The sequence below is a fragment of the Petromyzon marinus genome, chromosome 65, assembly GCF_048934315.1.
Source record: "Petromyzon marinus isolate PM22_M1 ecotype Great Lakes invasive population chromosome 65, UKy_Petmar_22M1.pri1.0, whole genome shotgun sequence".
In the NCBI taxonomy this organism is placed as follows: domain Eukaryota; kingdom Metazoa; phylum Chordata; class Hyperoartia; order Petromyzontiformes; family Petromyzontidae; genus Petromyzon; species Petromyzon marinus.
In genome coordinates, this window is record NC_133731.1 from 197,085 (window position 1) to 218,388 (window position 21,304).

Sequence of the window (21,304 nt, forward strand, 5' to 3'; positions counted from 1 at the left end):
TCTGTGTGCGTGTGTGTGCGATGTACCTGCATCTGTGTGCGTGTGTGTGCGATGTACCTGCATCTGTGTGCGTGTGTGTGCGATGTACCTGCATCTGTGTGCGTGTGTGTGCGATGTACCTGCATATGTCTGCGTGTGTGTGCGCGATGTACCTGCATCTGTGTGCGTGTGTGTGCGATGTACCTGCATCTGTGTGCGTGTGTGTGCGATGTACCTGCATCTGTCTGCGTGTGTGTGCGCGATGTACCTGCATCTGTGTGCGTGTGCGACGGCTCACCGCGATGGTGGAGCCGTTCTTGCCGACGCCGCCGGTGAAGATAATTCGGAAGTTGGTGATGCAGGTGAAGAAGGAGGCGAGCACCTCGAGCAGCACAGGCACCAGCTTGAGACGCATGTCCAGCACGGGCACCTACACACGCACACACGCGGGCACACGCGCACACACGCGCACACACGCACGCACATAAAGACAAAGACACCCCGTATAACCTTCACCAGACCGTTGGGGCAAGTGCCGTTCACGACTGCCGAAGAAGGCCAGCACGCCACATGAGGGGAGTGAGTGGCAAGCACCACGCCCGGTCGCCTTTGTCGCCTTGGTGGCGATGTTTTACGCATTGCACTGGGTACTCATTTAGGGCCGAGTCAACCGAGGGGAGGCGAGTGACTGTGTGAGCGAGTGACTGTGTGTGTGAGTGACTGTGTGAGTGACTGTGTGTGTGAGTGATTGTGTGAGTGAGTGACTGTGTGAGTGAGTGACTGTGTGAGTGAGTGAATGTGTGAGTGAGTGACTGTGTGTGAGTGACTGTGTGAACGAGTGACTGTGTGAGTGAGTGACTGAGTGAGCGAGTGACTGTGTAAGTGACTGTGTGTGTGAGTGGCTGTGTGTGTGAGTGACTGTGTGAGTGAGTGACTGTGTGTGTGAGTGACTGTGTGAGTGACTGTGTGTGTGAGTGACTGTGTGAGTGACTGTGTGTGTGAGTGACTGTGTGAGTGAGTGACTGTGTGAGTGAGTGACTGTGTGAGTGAGTGAATGTGTGAGTGAGTGACTGTGTGTGTGAGTGACTGTGTGAGCGAGTGACTGTGTGAGTGACTGGGTGAGTGAGTGACTAGGTGAGTGAGTGACTGTGTGAGTGAGCGACTGGTTGAGTGAGTGAGCGACTGGGTGATTGAGTGACTGTGTGAGTGACTGTGTGAGTGAGTGACTGTGTGAGTGACTGTGTGAGTGAGTGTGTGAGTGTGTGAGTGACTGGGTGAGTGAGCGAGTGACTGGGTGAGTGAGTGAATGTGTGATTGACTGGGTGAGTGACTGGGTGAGTGAGCAAGCGACTGGGTGAGTGAGTGACTGTGTGATTGACTGGGTGAGTGCGTGACTGTGTGAGTGACTGGGTGAGTGACTGGATGAGTGAGCGAGCGACTGGGTGAGTAAGTGATTGTGTGAGTGACTGGGTGAGTGACTGGATGAGTGAGCGAGCGACTGGGTGAGTGAGTGACTGTGTGAGTGACTGGGTGAGTGACTGGGTGAGTGACTGGATGAGTGAGCGACCGACTGGGTGAGTGAGTGACTGTGTGAGTGACTGGGTGAGTGACTGGATGAGTGAGCGACTGGGTGAGTGAGTGACTGTGTGAGTGACTGGGTGAGTGAGTGACTTTGTGAGTGACTGGGTGAGTGAGCGAGCAACTGGGTGAGTGAGTGACTGAGTAAGTGACTGGATGAGCGAGTGACTGGGTGAGTGAGTGACTGTGTGAGCGAGTGACTGTATGAGCGAGTGACTGTGTGAGCGAGTGACTGTGTGAGTGACTGGGTGAGCGAGTGACTGTGTGAGTGACTGGGTGAGTGAGTGACTGTGTGAGTGACTGGGTGAGTGACTGGATGAGTGAGCGACTGGGTGAGTGAGTGACTGTGTGAGTGACTGGGTGAGTGAGTGGCTTTGTGAGTGACTGGGTGAGTGAGCGAGCGACTGGGTGAGTGAGTGACTGGGTGAGTGACTGGATGAGTGAGCGAGCGACTGGGTGAGTGAGTGACTGTGTGAGTGACTGGGTGAGTGACTGGATGAGTGAGCGAGCGACTGGGGTGAGTGAGTGACTGCGTGATTGACTGGGTTAGTGAGTGACTGTGTGAGTGACTGGGTGAGTGAGTGAGCAACTGGGTGAGTGAGTGACTGTGTGAGTGACTGTGTGAGTGACTGCGTGATTGAGTGACTGGGTGAGTGATTGGGTGAGTGACTGGGTGAGTGACTGGGTGAGTGAGCGAGCAACTGGGTGAGTGACTGTGTGAGTAACTGGGTTGGCAAGTGACTGTGTGAGTGACTGGGTGAGTGACTGGTTGAGTGAGCGAGCGACTGGGTGAGTGAGTGACTGTGAGTGACTGTGTGAGTGACTGGGTGAGTGAGCGAGTGTCTGGGTGAGTGAATGACTGTGTGAGTGACTGGGTGAGTGACTGGGTGAGTGAGCGAGCGACTGTGAGCGAGTGACTGTGTGATTGACTGGGTGAGTGAGTGACTGTGTGATTGACTGGGTGAGTGAGTGACTGGGTGAGTGACTCTGTGAGTGACTGTGTGAGTGACTGGGTGAGTGACTGGGTGAGTGACTGGGTAAGTGAGCGAGCGAATGGGTGAGTAAGCGAGCATCTGGGTGAGTGAGCGACTGTGTGAGTGACTGGGTGAGTGACTGGGTGAGTGACTGGTGTTAGTGAGCGAGTGACTGTATGAGTAACTGTGTGAGTGACTGTGTGATTGACTGGGTGAGTGACTGGGTGCGTGGGCGAGCGACTGGGTGAGTGAGCGAGCGTCTGGGTGAGTGAGCGAGCATCTGGGTGAGTGAGCACTGTGTGAGTGACTGGGTGAGTGACTGGGTGAGTGACTGTGTGAGTGACTGGGTGAGTGACTATGTGAGTGACTGTGTGAGTGACTGTGTGAGTGACTGTGTGAGTGACTGGGTGAGTGACTGTGTGAGTGACTGGGTGAGTGACTGGGTGAGTGAACGTCTGGTTGAGTGAGTGACTGTGTGAGTAACTGGGTGAGTGGCTGTGTGAGTGACTGTGTGAGTGACTGGGTGAGTGACTGTGAGCGAGTGACTGTGTGAGTGACTGTGTGAGTGACTGGGTGAGTGACTGTGTGAGTGACTGGGTGAGTGACTGGGTGATTGAGCGAGCGACTGGGTGAGTGAGCGAGCGTCTGGGTGAGTGAGCGACTGTGAGCGAGTGACTATGTAAGTGACTGTGTGAGTGACTATGTGAGTGACTGTGTGAGTGACTGTGTGAGTGACTGGGTGAGTGACTGGGTGAGTGACTGTGTGAGGGACTGTGTGAGTGACTGTGTGAGTGACTGGATGAGTGACTGTGTGAGTGACTGTGTGAGTGACTGTGTGAGTGACTGTGTGAGTGAGCGAGCGACTGGGTGAGTGAGCGAGCGTCTGGTTGAGTGAGTGACTGTGTGAGTGACTGTGTGAGTAACTGGGTGAGTGACTGTGTGAGTGACTGTGTGAGTGACTGTGTGAGTGACTGTGAGTAACTGTGTGAGTGACTGTGTGAGTGAGCGAGCGACTGGTTGAGTGAGTGACTGTGTGAGTGACTGTGTGAGTAACTGGGTGAGTGACTGTGTGAGTGACTGTGTGAGTGACTGTGTGAGTGACTGTGAGTAACTGTGTGAGTGACTGTGTGAGTGAGCGAGCGACTGGTTGAGTGAGTGACTGTGTGAGTGACTGTGTGAGTGACTGTGTGAGTGACTGTGTAAGTGACTGGGTGAGTGACTGTGTGAGTGACTGTGTGAGTGACTGGGTGAGTGACTGTGTGAGTGACTGTGTGAGTGACTGTGTGTGTAACTGTGTGAGTGACTGTGTGAGTGACTGGTGTGAGTGACTGTGAGTGAGTGACTGTGTGAGTGACTGTGTGAGTGACTGTGTGAGTGACTGTGTGAGTGACTGTGTGAGTGACTGTGTAAGTGACTGTGTGAGTGACTGTGTGAGTGACTGTGTGTGAGTGACTGTGAGTGAGTGACTATGTGAGTAACTGAGTGAGTGACTGTGTGAGTAACTGTGTGAGTGACTGTGTGAGTAACTGTGTGAGTGACTGTGTGAGTGACTGTGTGAGTGAGCGAGCGACTGGGCGAGCGCCGTACACGGTGGTCCCACACGTCAGGCCCACAAGCGGCAGCCAGGAGGAAGATGCCCACAATGACGAGCTGCACCTCCGTCACGTCGATCCTGTTTGCACACACACGCACGCAACAACAACCCCCACACGCATCCTGAAGCCAGAAAGTCAGCATTCAGGACCAGACTCGCAGCCTCCGGCAGTCAAATTCTAAACCCTGACCCCAGTCTGCACAGGTAAACTGCTTCTTGTTGTTGTGCTTAGTTTGTTGTCCTTCACCCCCCACCCGGCCACACCTCCCATTAGTGCAGTTGGCTACGTACGGTGCGAAAGAAGTTCAACGTACAAATTACTATACACTGCACTATACACTGCACTATACACTGCTACACTTTACACTACTGGACACCACACTACTACACATTACTGTACATTGCACTGCTACACTATACACTGAACCACTCTACTACATTGAGAACTTATTTTTTAGAACTGCTTCATGCGATTAGCTTGTTGTGCTTACTTCCGCACCTCCAATTGGCGTAGTTGGCAACAAGCGTATGAGCATGGGTCTCTACGGGTCTCTACGGGTCTCTACGGGTCTCTGTGGGGTCTCTACGGGTCTCTACGGGTCTCTATCGGTCTCTACGGGTCTCTATCGGTCTCTACGGGTCTCTACGGGTCTCTACGGGTCTCTATCGGTCTCTACGGGTCTCTATGGGTCTCTATCGGTCTCTACGGGTCTCTATCGGTCTCTACGGGTCTCTATGGGTCTCTATCGGTCTCTATGAGTGTCTACGGGTCTCTACGGGTCTCTACGGGTCTCTACGGGTCTCCTGTGTTTCTGTTGTTGTTGTTGGTTGCATTGTGCGGCTCTCCACATCGACGTGGCAGAGCTGCACACTAAACAAAATTAAGCTAAAAACTTTTTTTATTTTTATTTTGCTAGGTACAAGGCCCCACTGAGCTCGTTTGCAGAAGCGACTCTGGCTGTCACAGATGCAAGCAGCTCAACAAAGTGGGCACATCATCATCATTATCATCATCATTATCATCATTATTATCATCATCATTATCATCATCATTATCATCATCATTATCATCATCATTATCATCATTATTATCATCATCATTATCATCATCATTATTATCATCATTATTATCATCATTATTATCATTATTATTATCATCATTAATATCATCATCATTATCATTATTATCATCATCATCATTATCATCATCATTATTATCATCATTATCATCATTATTATCATCATTATTATTATCATCATTATTATTATCATCATTATCATCATCATTATTATCATCATTATCATCATTATTATCATTATTATCATTATTATCATCATTATTATCATCATTATTATCACCGTTACCATCATCATCATTATCATCATTATTATCATCATCATCATTATTATCATCATTATTATCATCATTATCATTATTATCATAATTATCATTATTATCATCATCATTATCATCATTATTATCATCATCATTATCATCATTATTATCATCATTATCATCATTATCATCATCATCATTATCATCATCATTATCATCATTATCATCAACATTATCAACATTATCATCATTATCATCATTATTATTATCATTATTATCATCATTATTATCATCATTATTATCATCATTATTATCATCATCATTATCAGCATCATTATTATCATCATTATCATCATTATTATCATCATTATTATCATCATTATTATCATTATCATCATTATCATCATCATTATCATCATTACCATCATCATTATTATCATCATTATCATTATTATCATCATCATTATCATCATTATTATCATCATCATTATCATCATTATCATCATCATTATCATCATCATTATCATCATCGCGTGTAAATTTGCCACAGCCAAATACTATGAACGCGCGTTTCTACATTTGGAGTCAAAAATCGGAGGGCCTGGATAAAAATCGACATGACCATGGGGAGGGAGAAACGCAAACTCCAAAAATACGGCTGGTGTCATGGTCGTGATCAAGCCCATGACCTTCTGTATACCAGGCGAGGTAGTTAACAGCACGTAGCATCATTATTATCATCATTATCATCATTATCATCATTATTATCATCATTATTATCATCATTATTATCATCATTATCATCATTATCATCATTACCATCATCATTATTATCATCATTATCATTATCATCATCATCATTATCATCATTATTATCATCATTATCATCATCATTATCATCATCATTATCATCATCGCGTGTAAATTTGCCACAGCCAAATACTATGAGCGCGCGTTTCTACATTTGGAGTCAAAAATCGGAGGGCCTGGATAAAAATCGACATGACCATGGGGAGGGAGAAACGCAAACTCCAAAAATACGGCTGGCGTCAGGGTCGTGATCAAGCCCATGACCTTCTGTATACCAGGCGAGGTAGTTAACAGCACGTAGCCGCAGGCTTCCTGAAGCCAGAACTCAGCATTAAATAATCTCCTGCAGTGAAATCCTAACTCCAGTCCGCAGAGAGACAGTCGGTTGTCCATTATCCGGCGGCTTCGGGGGGGAAGGAGGTGCCAGAATTTTAAAAACGCTAGATAATCACTAAATCATCATTCTGTAAAATAGCTTATTTTTGCACTTTCTTGCGTAACATTATGTTTTAGTTGTTGTGTATCTGAGAATAGATTTTGCTGCCAGATAAAAGGGGAAAAAAACCTGTGTTAAGTTGTGAAAACACCAAACTGAAACCTTTTACAAGGAATCATGTCTGCATTAACCACAATACTTGTGGTCTAAATTCAAACAAAAAACACACTATTCTTGGTTCTTTCGGTAAAGTCACCACGTAGAAGGGAAACAATACAATAATAAAAATATAAAACAATAAAATGTATCACGATGTTTCAACTGCAACACAAGCAATCCACAGCAAGAAAATTTGAAAAAAGTGATGATTGGTTGTGTTGCAGTCGAAACGTCGTGAGAATTTTATTGTTTTATATATTTTTATTATTTTATTGTTTCCCTTCTACGTGGTGGTGACTTTACCGAAAGAACCAAGAATATGAATCCCTGCAGTCACGAAAGCTTTAAATAAATAAAAAACGTACTACGATAATATATGCATTGTCTTTGACACTGATTGGTCCGCACCAGACTAGAAGCTCTCCCCGCCGGGCACTCGTTAACTTTGATAGTGGCGTTGTCTTTGTGCTGTGAATGCATTTTGGCCTCCTCTGGTCTAACACCGTTTGAGACCAAGCTCAACAGAAAGCTGTCACCCAAAGACATTCCGTAGTGTGACACTCCCCCCCACCCGCCGTTCCCTACCGTATTTAATCAATTATCTTAACTTTACCTCATGTTTAAGATTTTTTTTTTTTCACGGCTGCGGCCGCAAAGGAGGGAAGCCAAAGCGAGACACACAGAGTTAGACTCACAAAGTTACACAGAGACCAACAGAATTACATAGAGACCCATAGGGTTACATAGAGACCCACAGAATTACATAGAGACCCACAGAGTTACATAGAGACCCACAGAGTTACATAGAGACCCACAGTTACATAGAGACCCACAGAGTTACATAGAGACCCACAGAGATACATAGAGACCCACAGAGTTACATAGAGACCCATAGAGTTACATAGAGACCCACAGAGATACATAGAGACCCACAGTTACATAGAGACCCACAGAGTTTCATAGAGACCCACAGAGTTACACAGAGACCAACAGAATTACATAGAGACCCATAGGGTTACATAGAAACCCATAGGGTTACATAGAGACCCACATAATTACATAGAGACCCACAGAGATACATAGAGACCCACAGAATTACATAGAGACCCACAGAGATACGTAGAGACCCATAGAGTTACATAGAGAAGCATAGAGATACATAGAGACCCACAGAGTTGCATAGAGACCCACAGAGTTACATAGAGACCCATAGAGTTACATAGAGACCCACAGAGTTACATAGAGACCCACAGAGTTACACAGACAGTTTAACATGTAGGCTTTCGCGACCAATATTATTCATAATAAAGGTTTTTGGGTTAGATCGCGTTATTTATAAATGTGTCGTAACCCTCCACCACCCGACACGGCCAATCAGCAAAAAAAAAATGTGTCACGTTGACAAAAGACAAATAATTCACTACTTTAGCCCACCGGTGTGTTGAAGAGTGAATCCACAACATTTACAGTTTGAGTACGACGTTTCGCTGGTAAATACATCCAGCATCATCGGGCAATTCGCCAGAATGGTAAAGCCCTCGCTTGCTCCCGGTTTTATATAGAGCAGCAGGGTGACGTCATCACTTAACTCATATCAGGTGCAGTGATTAGAGGCGGAGGGGGGGTATTGTAATTATATAATCGATTAGTAATCAGTCATTGGTTATGATTAGTAATGAGTTGTAGATTAGTAATTAGTTGTAATGTGTGTTAGTGATTATATGCTATGTTAGTAATCCGTTAATTGGTATGTGTTTCCCCTATAAGGAATTGTAATGTGCATTCATATTCTTAGCTTCCTCGGCAAAGCCACGCCGAAGGGAAACAACAAACATAGATATTCTATTATTTTATTGCCTCCCCCCCAACGCGACTCCACCGAAAGAGCCAAGAACATGAATCACTGCAGTCACGAAAGCTTTAAATCAAAATGTAACGTGTATTATTTAATAATACGCTTCCAGGCCGCACTAAGCCTGTAGCTGTCAGAGCGATTAAAGTTATTCTTATTACTCTCAATTTCAATGGATTCTATAATTAGTCTTTGCCAGTAATAATTAGTTTTACACACCACTGCAACATTGTCAAAATCAATTGAGTGTCCTTGTTGACAAGCATGTTCTGCCACTGCCGATAGTTGTGTTTGAGATAATTTAATATTTCTCTGATGTTCTTTTAGTCTTACGCTGATGTTACGTCCCGTCTGTCCAATCTAGCATCTGCCACATAAACAATTAATCCGATATACACCTTCTGTTGATAATTTAGGAAATGCGTCTTTAGTGCAAGATACTAGTTTTAGAATTGTGTGTACTGTAACATCAGCGTAAGACTAAAAGAACATCAGAGAAATATTGAATTATCTCAAACACAACTGTCGGCAGTGGCAGAACATGCTTGTCAACAAGGACACTCAATTGATTTTGACAATGTTGCAGTGTTGTGTAAAACTAATTATTACTGGCAAAGACTAATTAGAGAATCCATTGAAATTGAGAGGAACAAGAATAACTTTAATCGCTCTGACAGCTACAGGCTTAGTGCAGCCTGGAAGCGTATTATTAAATAATACACATTACATTTTGATTTAAAGCTTTCGTGACTGCAGTGATTCATGTTCTTGGCTCTTTCGGTGGAGTCGCATTGGGGGGAAGCAATAAAATAATAGAATATATATGTTTGTTGTTTTGTTGTTTCCCTTCGGCGTGGCTTTGCCGAGGAAGCTAAGAATATGAATGCACATTACAATTCCTTATAAGGGAAACACATACCAATTAACGGATTACTAACATAGCATATAATCACTAACACACATTACAACTAATTACTAATCTACAACTCATTACTAATCATAACCATTGACTGATTACCAATCGATTATATAATTACAATACCCCCCCTCCGCCTCTAATCACTGCACCTGATATGAGTTAAGTGATGACGTCATCCTGCTGCTCTATATAAAACCGGGAGCAAGCGAGGGCTTTACCATTCTGGCGAATTGCCCGATGATGCTGGATGTATTTACCAGCGAAACGTCGTACTCAAACTGTAAATGTTGTGGATTCACTCTTCAACACACCGGTGGGCTAAAGTAGTGAATTATTTGTCTTTTGTCAACGTGACACTTTTTTTTTGCTGATTGGCCGTGTCGGGTGGTGGAGGGTTACGACACATTTATAAATAACGCGATCTAACCCAAAAACCTTTATTATGAAGAGTTACATAGAGACCCATAGAGTTACATAGAGACCCACAGAGATACACAGAGACCCATAGAGTTACATAGAGACCCACACAGTTACATAGAGACCCACAGGGTTACATAGAGACCCATAGAGTTACATAGAGACCCACACAGTTACATAGAGACCCACAGGGTTACATAGAGACCCACAGAGATACATAGAGACCCACAGAGATACATAGAGACCCATAGACTTACATAGAGACCCATAGAGTTACATAGAGACCCACAGAGTTACATAGAGACCCACAGAGTTACATAGAGACCCATAGAGTTACATATAGACCCATAGAGTTACATAGAGACACATAGAGATACATAGAGACCCATAGAGTTACACAGAGACCCACAGAGATACATAGAGACCCAACGAGTTACATAGAGACCCACAGAGTTACATAGAGACCCATAGAGTTGCATTGAGACCCATAGAGTTACATAGAGACCCACAGAGATACATAGAGACCCACAGAGTTACATAGAGACCCCTAGAGTTACATAGAGACCCACAGGGTTACATAGAGACCCACAGAGTTACAGAGACCCACAGAGATACATAGAGACCCATAGAGGTAAATAGAGACCCATAGAGTTACACAGAGACCCACAGGGTTACATAGAGACCCATAGAGTTACATAAAGACCCACAGAGTTACATAGAGACCCATAGAGATACATAGAGACCCACAGAGTTACATAGAGACCCATAGAGATACATAGAGACCCACAGAGATACATAGCGACCCACAGAGATACATAGAGACCCACAGAGTTCCATAGAGACCCATAGAGTTACATAGAGTCCCACAGAGATACATAGAGACCCACAGAGTTACATAGAGACCCATAGAGATACATAGAGACCCACAGAGTTACATAGAGACCCACAGAGTTACATAGAGATACATAGCGACCCACAGAGATACATAGAGACCCATAGAGATACTTAGAGACCCATAGTGATACTTAGAGACACATAGAGATACACAGAGATACATAGAGTCCCACAGAGATACATAGAGACCCACAGAGATACAGAGACCCATAGAGATACATAGAGACCCACAGGGTTACATAGAGACCTACAGAGATACATAGAGACCCATAGAGATACAGAGACCCATAGAGTTACATAGAGACCCACAGAGATACATAAGACACCCACAGAGTTACATAGAGATACATAGAGTTACATAGAGACCCACAGAGTTACATAGAGACCCATAGAGTTACATAGAGACCCACAGAGATACACAGAGACCCACAGAGTTACATAGAGACCCATAGAGTTACACAGAGACCCACAGAGTTACACAGAGACCCACAGAGTTACATAGAGACCCACAGAGTTACATAGAGACCCATAGAGTTATATAGAGACCCATAGAGTTACATAGAGACCCACAGAGATACATAGAGACCCATAGAGTTACATAGAGACCCATAGAGTTACATAGAGACCCATAGAGTTACATAGAGACCCATAGAGTTACATAGAGACCCACAGAGATACATAGAGACCCACAGAGTTACATAGAGACCCACAGAGTTACATAGAGACCCATAGAGTTACATAGAGACCCACAGAGTTACATAAAGACCCATAGAGATACATAGAGACCCACAGAGTTACATAGAGACCCATAGAGATACATAGAGACCCACAGAGATACATAGCGACCCACAGAGATACATAGAGACCCACAGAGTTCCATAGAGACCCATAGAGTTACATAGAGTCCCACAGAGATACATAGAGACCCACAGAGTTACATAGAGACCCATAGAGATACATAGAGACCCACAGAGTTACATAGAGACCCACAGAGTTACATAGAGATACATAGCGACCCACAGAGATACATAGAGACCCATAGAGATACTTAGAGACCCATAGTGATACTTAGAGACACATAGAGATACACAGAGATACATAGAGTCCCACAGAGATACATAGAGACCCACAGAGATACATAGAGACCCATAGAGATACATAGAGACCCACAGGGTTACATAGAGACCTACAGAGATACATAGAGACCCATAGAGATACAGAGACCCATAGAGTTACATAGAGACCCACAGAGATACATAAGACACCCACAGAGTTACATAGAGATACATAGAGTTACATAGAGACCCACAGAGTTACATAGAGACCCATAGAGTTACATAGAGACCCACAGAGATACACAGAGACCCACAGAGTTACATAGAGACCCATAGAGTTACACAGAGACCCACAGAGTTACACAGAGACCCACAGAGTTACATAGAGACCCACAGAGTTACATAGAGACCCATAGAGTTATATAGAGACCCATAGAGTTACATAGAGACCCACAAAGATACATAGAGACCCATAGAGTTACATAGAGACCCATAGAGTTACATAGAGACCCATAGAGTTACATAGAGACCCATAGAGTTACATAGAGACCCACAGAGATACATAGAGACCCACAGAGTTACATAGAGACCCACAGAGTTACATAGAGACCCATAGAGTTACATAGAGACCCATAGAGTTACATAGAGACCCATAGAGTTACATAGAGACCCACAGGGTTACATAGAGACCCACAGAGACACATAGAGAACCACAGGGTTACATACAGACCCATAGAGTTACAGAGACCCACAGGGTTACATAGAGACCAACAGAGATACATAGAGACCCACAGAGTTACAGAGACCAACAGAGTTACATAGAGACCCACAGAGTTACATAGAGACCAACAGAGTTACATAGAGACCCACAGAGTTACATAGAGACCAACAGAGTTACATATAGACCCACAGAGTTACATAGAGACCCATAGAGTTACATAGAGACCCATAGAGTTACATAGAGACCCATAGAGTTACATAGAGACCCATAGAGTTACATAGAGACCCACAGAGATACATAGAGACCCACAGAGTTACATAGAGACCCACAGAGTTACATAGAGACCCATAGAGTTACATAGAGACCCATAGAGTTACATAGAGACCCATAGAGTTACATAGAGACCCACAGGGTTACATAGAGACCCACAGAGACACATAGAGAACCACAGGGTTACATACAGACCCATAGAGTTACAGAGACCCACAGGGTTACATAGAGACCAACAGAGATACATAGAGACCCACAGAGTTACAGAGACCAACAGAGTTACATAGAGACCCACAGAGTTACATAGAGACCAACAGAGTTACATAGAGACCCACAGAGTTACATAGAGACCAACAGAGTTACATAGAGACCCACAGAGTTACATAAAGACCAACAGAGTTACATATAGACCCACAGAGTTACATAGAGACCCACAGAGTTACAGAGACCCACAGAGTTACACAGCGACCCAATGAGCCAATGAGTTACGCTGGAGGAGGGGGTGGTGGTGGGTGGCACCGTGAGACAGAACGGGACACGGGTGCCACCATCGGGGGGGGGGGGGGGGGGGGAGCGTCGGCACTCACTTGCCGAAGCGCATGGTGCCGGTGACGTAGGTCTGCCAATGGGCGCAGTAGAACATGAAGACGCCCAGGAAGAAGAGGAGGAAGAGGAGGTCACAGTCGGTGCCCAGCCGCAGCGTCACCACCACGCCCATCGCCAGGAGCACTGCGCGTGGGAGAGGCGTGCAGGGGTCACCCCGCGTAGCCCACTCCGGGGCAAAGTGCCCTCACCGTTTACACCGAATTAATAAATAAGACGAGTGTTGTAACCTTTGAGGCAATACAATAGGAGTTGTGTTATAACACGTTCAAACAGAGACCCGTTTGTAAGGTGCAAACCTTTTCTGATTTTTGATACGGACAAAAAGGTATCCCGTGACGTAAATGATGTGACACGCGCTTTGTGTTTGTGCTGTTCGCCTTGAGGTGTTGTTGTCTGGTCTGACACTGGTGGTGAGTCTGGGCCATAAAGAAGGCTGAGCTGTCATCTCTGGCGTAGGCCAATCAGTTGCAAAGACAATGCGTGTATATTGTCACTTTCGGAGCTTGTGTGTTTGCATGTTCACTACAAGTACTGTGTGGGGTTGATGCAGTCACTTGATTCCTTGCACAATGTATTTATTTGGTGTTTGAACATCTTAACACCGACCGTTTTATTGCCAGAAGGGGTAAAACCTATAAAACCTATTTTTCACACTTTCATATTAGCAAAAAGGTCCCGTGAAACTGTTTATACTACGACTATTGTTTTATTTTACCAGGCAAGGCACCGCTAAGCTGCTTTGTGGCTCTTTGTCAGAAGTCCGTCGTGGCCATCGCCAATGTTAGCTTGAGGACGTGGCCTACAGTGTGGAGATTTAAAGCCGCCAAAATAACTCCAAAACGCGCGGTGACGTCAAATTCTAAATGAGGGGAGAAAAAAAAGAGGACCTGGAGAATAATCCACGCGGCCACGGGGAGAGATGAGAGAGACACGGAAACTCCAAATATACAGCAGCAGGCGTCAGGGTCTGGGTCGAACGCATGAAACCCACGACCTCCTGAATAATAACCGGGCGAGGTAGCTAACATCTCCTAGCCACTGCGACGCTACATCGATCTCCATCCAGCAGTGGACAGACCACGATGATGAATGCGTGGAGAGACGCGTGCTTGATTTTCCGCTGGGAGGCGGAGAGAGGAGCACGTGGATTAGAGACACTCCAGACGTACAACAGGCATCAGGGTCGGGATCAAAGCCTCGAAACCCACGACCTCCCGTACACCGGGCGAGGTAGTTAACATCTCCCAGGCACCGCGCGCACCTCTGAAGGCCAGCGCCCGCACATGCAGCACTCAGCGCACGTTCTCCTCCTTCCGTCTCGCCACGTAATTCCACGCGTGCGTCGCTCTCCCACACCTCACAACCACGTGACGATGACGCCAATGTTGATGGAGGCTGTGGCCGGTGGCGATCGCGGTACCGCTGTAGATGTTGATGGTTTTGAAGTGTCCCCCGTGGTGACGGTGGCACCGGTGTTAGTGACGTTGATGATGATGAAGCTGCTGCTGCTGCTGCTGCTGGCAATGTCGATGTATGAATTATAGAGTGGACAATCCACTTAATCTGTGCCTCTCTGGTCTATGTATAATGCATGTTGAACTTCGTTTGCACCGTACGTAGCCAACCATGACAATCGGAGGTGCGGGGGAAGTAGAAAAAACTAAGCCCAAAAAGCTGTTCTAAATAAATTAGTTTGTCAATCTCGACCAGGGGTAGGGAATCTTTTTCCTGCCAAGGGCCATTTGGATATTTAAACAACATCATTCCAAGGGCCATACTAAATTATCAGCTAAAAAATTAGCCTGTTAAATTTGGTCAAAAATGTAATTAACTCGCCCCTAATGTGATGGCTGGAACTGCTTCTCTTTGGCGAGGCGTGTGATGATGTTAGCTGGGTATTGACGATGTTGTTGCTACTTGCAACTGCTTTTGCAGGTTTGCTCTACCTAGATTTATTTAATTTCGAGTCCCGCCTGCGGTTGCCTTGGCAGGGCCACACCAAATGATTTCGCGGGCCTCACACGGCCCGGGGGCCGGACGTTCCCCACCCCTGATCTAGACGACGATTTAAAAGTGCAACACAACTCCAGTGGCTTCTTAACATCAGAAGGAAGAGCGTTCCAGACGGCCGCACAAGCGCATCTGAAAGCGTGCAATGCGGTGAAGGTGCTGCTGTTGACGATGATGATAAAGCTGCTGCTTCTGGTGCACCTGCTGATGACGACAACGACGATGATGATGATGATGCTGCTGCTAACTGGTGTCACTGCTCGTGATGGTGGCGGTGATGATGATGACGACGCTGCCGCTAACTGGTGTCACTGCTGGTGATGATGATGATGACGATGACGACACTGCTAACTGGTGTCACTGCTCGTGATAGTGGCGGTGATGATGCTGCTTCTGCTAACTGGTGTCACTGCTCGTGATGGTGATGATGATGATGCTGCCGCTAACTGGTGCCACTGCTGGTGATGGTGATGATGATGATGACGCTGGTGCTAACTGGTGTCACTGCTCGTGATGATGATGATGCTGCTGCTAACTGGTGTCACTGCTGGTGATGATGATGATGACGATGACGTTGCTGCTAACTGGTTTCACTGCTCGTGATGGTGATGATGATGATGATGCTGCTGCTAACTGGTGTCACTGCTGGTGATGGTGATGATGATGACGCTGCTGCTAACTGGTGTCACTGCTGGTGGTGATGATGATGACGCTGCCGCTAACTGGTGTCACTGCTGGTGATGATGATGGTGATGATGCTGCCGCTAACTGGTGTCACTGCTGGTGATGATGATGGTGATGATGCTGCTGCTAACTGGTGTCACTGCTGGTGATGATGACGACACTGCCGCTAACTGGTGTCACTGTTGGTGATGATGATGATGACGCTGCCGCTAACTGGTGTCACTGCTGGTGATGGTGATGATGATGATGATGACGCTGCTGCTAACTGGTGTCACTGCAGGTGATGATGATGATGATGCTGCTGCTAACTGGTGTCACTGTTGGTGATGATGATGACGATGCTGCCGCTAACTGGTGTCACTGCTGGTGATGATGATGGTGGTGGTGATGATGCTGCTGCTAACTGGTGTCACTGCTGGTGATGATGATGGTGATGATGCTGCTGCTAACTGGTGTCACTGCTGGTGATGGTGATGATGCTGCTGCTAACTGGTGTCACTGCTGGTGATGGTGATGATGATGATGACGCTGCTGCTAACTGGTGTCACTGCTGGTGATGATGATGATGATGCTGCTGCTAACTGGTGTCACTGTTGGTGATGATGATGATGATGACGCTGCCGCTAACTGGTGCCACTGCTGGTGATGATGATGATGCTGCTAACTGGTGTCACTGCTGGTGATGGTGGTGATGATGATGATGATGACGACGCTGCTGCTAACTGGTGTCACTGCTGGTGATGATGACAATTCTGCCGCTAACTGGTGCCACTGCTCGTGATGGTGATGATGACAGAGTTAGATGATGATGATGATGACGATGTCGACGTTCACGCGGCGGTGATGGGTTTTAACCGGTGGAGATGGCATCGCAGCCGTGGTCAAAGAGCTCCCCTAGTGGCGAGGAGGAGCCCGTGCGTCGGGCCTGCTTCCCGTCGATGGCGTCCAGGGACTGATAGATAAAGAGTCCAAGCGCGCAGAAGGCGTAAACCCAGCGGGGAGCCTGCGGGGGGACGGGCGGGCAGGCACACAGGCGGAAGGTGTACGGGGACACACAGGTGGAGACAGGAGGGGAGACGGAGGAAGATCAGGGCACAGGCAGACACCACCACCACATCTTCTACACCTTCACAACCACCACCACCACCACCACGTGAACCTTCACCACTTCCACCACTTCCACCACTACCATCTCCATTTTCTACACCTTCACCACCACTACATCATCAACCTTGATCAACACCAACACCACCACCACATCTTCTCAGGTTCCACAACCACCACTGATACACCATGAACTCCATCACCGCATCAATCTTCTACACTGCTCAGAAAAAATAAAAACATCAAATATTTCAAGAAGCGCAATGCACTGTGGTGGTGACCACGTGACGGGGATTTAATAAAAGACGTCACGAGAAGAGCCGCAGGTTGCCGACCTCAGATCAAGAACATTCACAACAACCACAACCACCACCACAACCATCACAACCAGCACAACCACCACCACAACCACCACCACAACCACCACAACAACCACCACCACACCAGCACCACAACCAGCACAACCACCACCACAACCACCACAACAACCACCACCACACCAGCACCACAACCACCACCACAGCCACCAGCACAACCACAACCAGCACAACCACCACCACAAACAGCACAACCACCACCACAACCACCACCACAACCACCACCACAACCACCACCACAACCAGCACAACCACCACAACCAGCAGCACAAGCACAACCACCACAACCAGCACAACCACCAGCAGCACAACCACAACCACCACCACCACAACCACCACCACAACCAGCACAACCACAACCACCACAACCATCAGCAGCACAACCACCACCACAACCACCACAACCACCACCACAACCACCACCACAACCACAACCACCACAACCACCACCACAACCACCACCACACCAGCACAACCACCACCACAATCACCACCACACCAGCACCACAACCACCACCACACCAGCACAACCACCACAACCAGCACAACCACCAGCACAACCACCACCACAACCACCACCACACCAGCACCACACCAGCACCACAACCACAACCAATACAACCACCACAACCACCAGCAGCACAACCACAACCAGCACAACCACCACCACAACCACCAGCACAACCACAACCACCACCACAACCACCACCAGCAGCACAACCATCACCACAACCACCAGCACAACCACAACCACCACCACAACTACCACCAGCAACACAATCACCACAACCACCAGCACAACCACAACCACCAGCAGCACAACCACCACCAGCAGCACAACCACCACCACAACCACCATCACAACCACAACCACCAGCACAACCACAACCACCAGCACAACAACCATCATCACAAACACCACAACCACCAGCAGCACAACCACAACCACCACCACAACCAGCACCACAACTACCAGCAGCACAACCACAACAACCACCATCACCACAGCCTTCACAACCACCACAACCACCACAACAACCACTAGCACAACCACCACAACCAACACGCGCGCCATTCGCCACCACGTGACAGCGACGTCACCACGGCAACTGTGCCAGGCCAGGTGCACGTGAAGAGCACTGCAGAGACTGCTGGGGCGACGTCTGGAGTTGAGGCTGCTGACGGGACACGAGGAAAAGTTGGCAAGGCCGACGCTGGCGGGATGCGGCCACGGGGACAGCCCCGGGAGATGCCTCCACAGACCAACACCACCACCCCCTCGTCTCCCCAGCCGGTGGGTCGGTGGGTCTCCACCCCACACCACCACCCCACACCACTCCCACAACACCACCCCACACGACCCCACACCACCCCAACCCACACGACCCCACACACCGCCCCACACGACCCCACACGACCCCACAAGACTCCACACCACCACCCCACACGACCCCACAAGACTCCACACCACCACCCCACACCACACCCCCACACCACACCCCACACCACCACCCCACACGACCCCACAAGACTCCACACCACCACCCCACACCACACCCCCACACCACACCCCACACCACCACCCCACACCACCACCCCACACGACCCCACAAGACTCCACACCACCACCCCACACCACACCCCCACACCACACCCCACACCACCACCCCACACCACCACCCCACACGACCCCACAAGCCCCCACACGGCCCCACAAGCCCCCACACGACCCCACACCACCACCCCACACGACCCCACACGGCCCCACAAGCCCCCACACGACCCCACACCACCACCCCACACCGCCCCACACGACGACCCCACAAGCCCCCCACCCCGCCACCCCCCTCGTACCGCCTCGGTGGCCGTGGGGCAGAGCGCGACGAGCAGGAGCGTGGTGGCGGCGTTGCAGGCGAGTCCGCCGAGGGTGATGAGGTTCGGCGCGAGCCACAGCGGGGTCCGGGCCACGAGCCAGCACCACCAGGCGTGCAGGCCGCCGCCCTCCAGCACCGAGCGGCCGCTCGCGCTGTAGCGGTGCAGCTCCAGGCGGCGCAGCTGCTGCTGGCTCAGAGGCTCCGGGGCGGGCCACATCTGTACGATGCCGCTGCTGCTGCTGCTGCTGCCGGTGTGTGGGTGGTGTGGGTGGTGTGGGTGGTGGTGTGGGTGGTGTGGGTGGTGTGTGTGTGGGTGGTGTGTGTGTGGGTGGTGTGTGTGTGGGTGGTGTGTGTGGGTGGTGTAGGTGGTGGTGTGGGTGGCGTGTGTGGGTGGTGTGGGTGGTGTGGGTGGGTGGTGTGTGTAGGTGGTGGTGTTGGTGGTATGGGTGGTGTGTGTGTGTAGGTGGTGGTTTTGGTGGTGTGGGTGGTGTGGGTGGCGTGTGTGGGTGGTGTGGGTGGGTGGTGTGGGTGGTGTGTGTGTAAGAGCTGCCGTCAATGAAGATCCTTCACCCGCTACCACCGCTCACCCTTCCCCTAAGATCGGCTGCGGCTCCTCCACCACCACCCGCCACGTTAATCTTGTTGACCAACCACCACCACCACCACAAGGTTCAATCCTCTCCACCGCCTCAACCTTCGTCACCACCACGACCACCCTCAATATTCCACCAGACCGCGGCTTCAGCCTTCTCCACCAGCAGCAGCGCCACCAATCTTCAATATTCACCACCACCACCACAATCTTCACCACCACCACACTCTTCACCACCACCACCTCAATCTTCACCACCACCACACTCTTCACCACCACCACACTCTTCACCACCACCACACTCTTCACCACCACCACAATCTTCACCACCACCACCTCCACCACAATCTTTACCACCACCACAATCTTCACCACCACCACAATCTTCACCACCACCACCTCGCTCTTCACCACCACCACAATCTTCACCACCACCACAATCTTCACCACCACCACCACAATCTTCACCACCACAATCTTCACCACCACAATCTTCACCACCACCACAGTCTTCACCACCACCACCACAATCTTCACCACCACCACCACAATCTTCACCACCACCACCACAATCTTCACCACCACCACCACAATCACCACCACAATCTTCACCACCACCTCGCTCAACGCCGGGGATGGGAGGAATGAGCAGGAAGAAATCGATCCAGGCAGGTCAACTCAGGCATTCGTCGATTCCTCCGCAGGACTAAACGTCAATCGATTCCGCGAGACCAACTGTCGATTGCCGGTAGATCGATTCCTTCCCCCATATTGAAGACAAGCGCTGCAAGCGGAATCGATTAAAGTTAGAAGTGCGATTTCGTCGACGTCGATTCCGGATATGCGATGCGCGGCGTGCAATCCCGCTGAGACGAAGTGCGGCGGAGCTGCGATTGGTTCCGACTCGACGTTACCGTAATGTCTAGACTATAAGACCCCTCGCTGGTGTTACCGTAATGTCTAGACTATAAAACCCCCTCACTGGTGTTACCGTATTGTCTAGACTATAACACCCCTTCACTCTGGTGTTACCGTATTGTCTAGACTATAAAACCCCTTCACT

At 48.5% G+C, this 21,304-nt stretch overlaps 1 protein-coding gene across 3 annotated transcripts in view; it reads right to left on the reverse strand.

Moving 5' to 3' along the window:
- Positions 1-20,966, reverse strand: part of LOC116956389 (choline/ethanolaminephosphotransferase 1-like) — a 31,016-nt gene extending 10,050 nt beyond the window's left edge. The window contains exons 1-6 of one of the 3 annotated variants that reach the window (XM_076054222.1): positions 20,860-20,966; positions 19,630-19,888; positions 17,150-17,297; positions 13,582-13,723; positions 4,119-4,203; positions 278-409 (exon numbers count right to left, since the gene is read on the reverse strand). In XM_076054222.1, the coding sequence (XP_075910337.1) occupies positions 278-409; positions 4,119-4,203; positions 13,582-13,723; positions 17,150-17,297; positions 19,630-19,866 (744 nt within the window). In that variant the 5' untranslated portion in view covers positions 19,867-19,888; positions 20,860-20,966. Of the gene's footprint in view, positions 1-277; positions 410-4,118; positions 4,204-13,581; positions 13,724-17,149; positions 17,298-19,629; positions 19,895-20,859 lie in introns of all 3 variants that reach the window. The other 2 variants (XM_032977977.2, XM_032977976.2) reach the window with 2 other exon arrangements.
- Between the last annotated feature and the right edge of the window lie 338 nt (positions 20,967-21,304).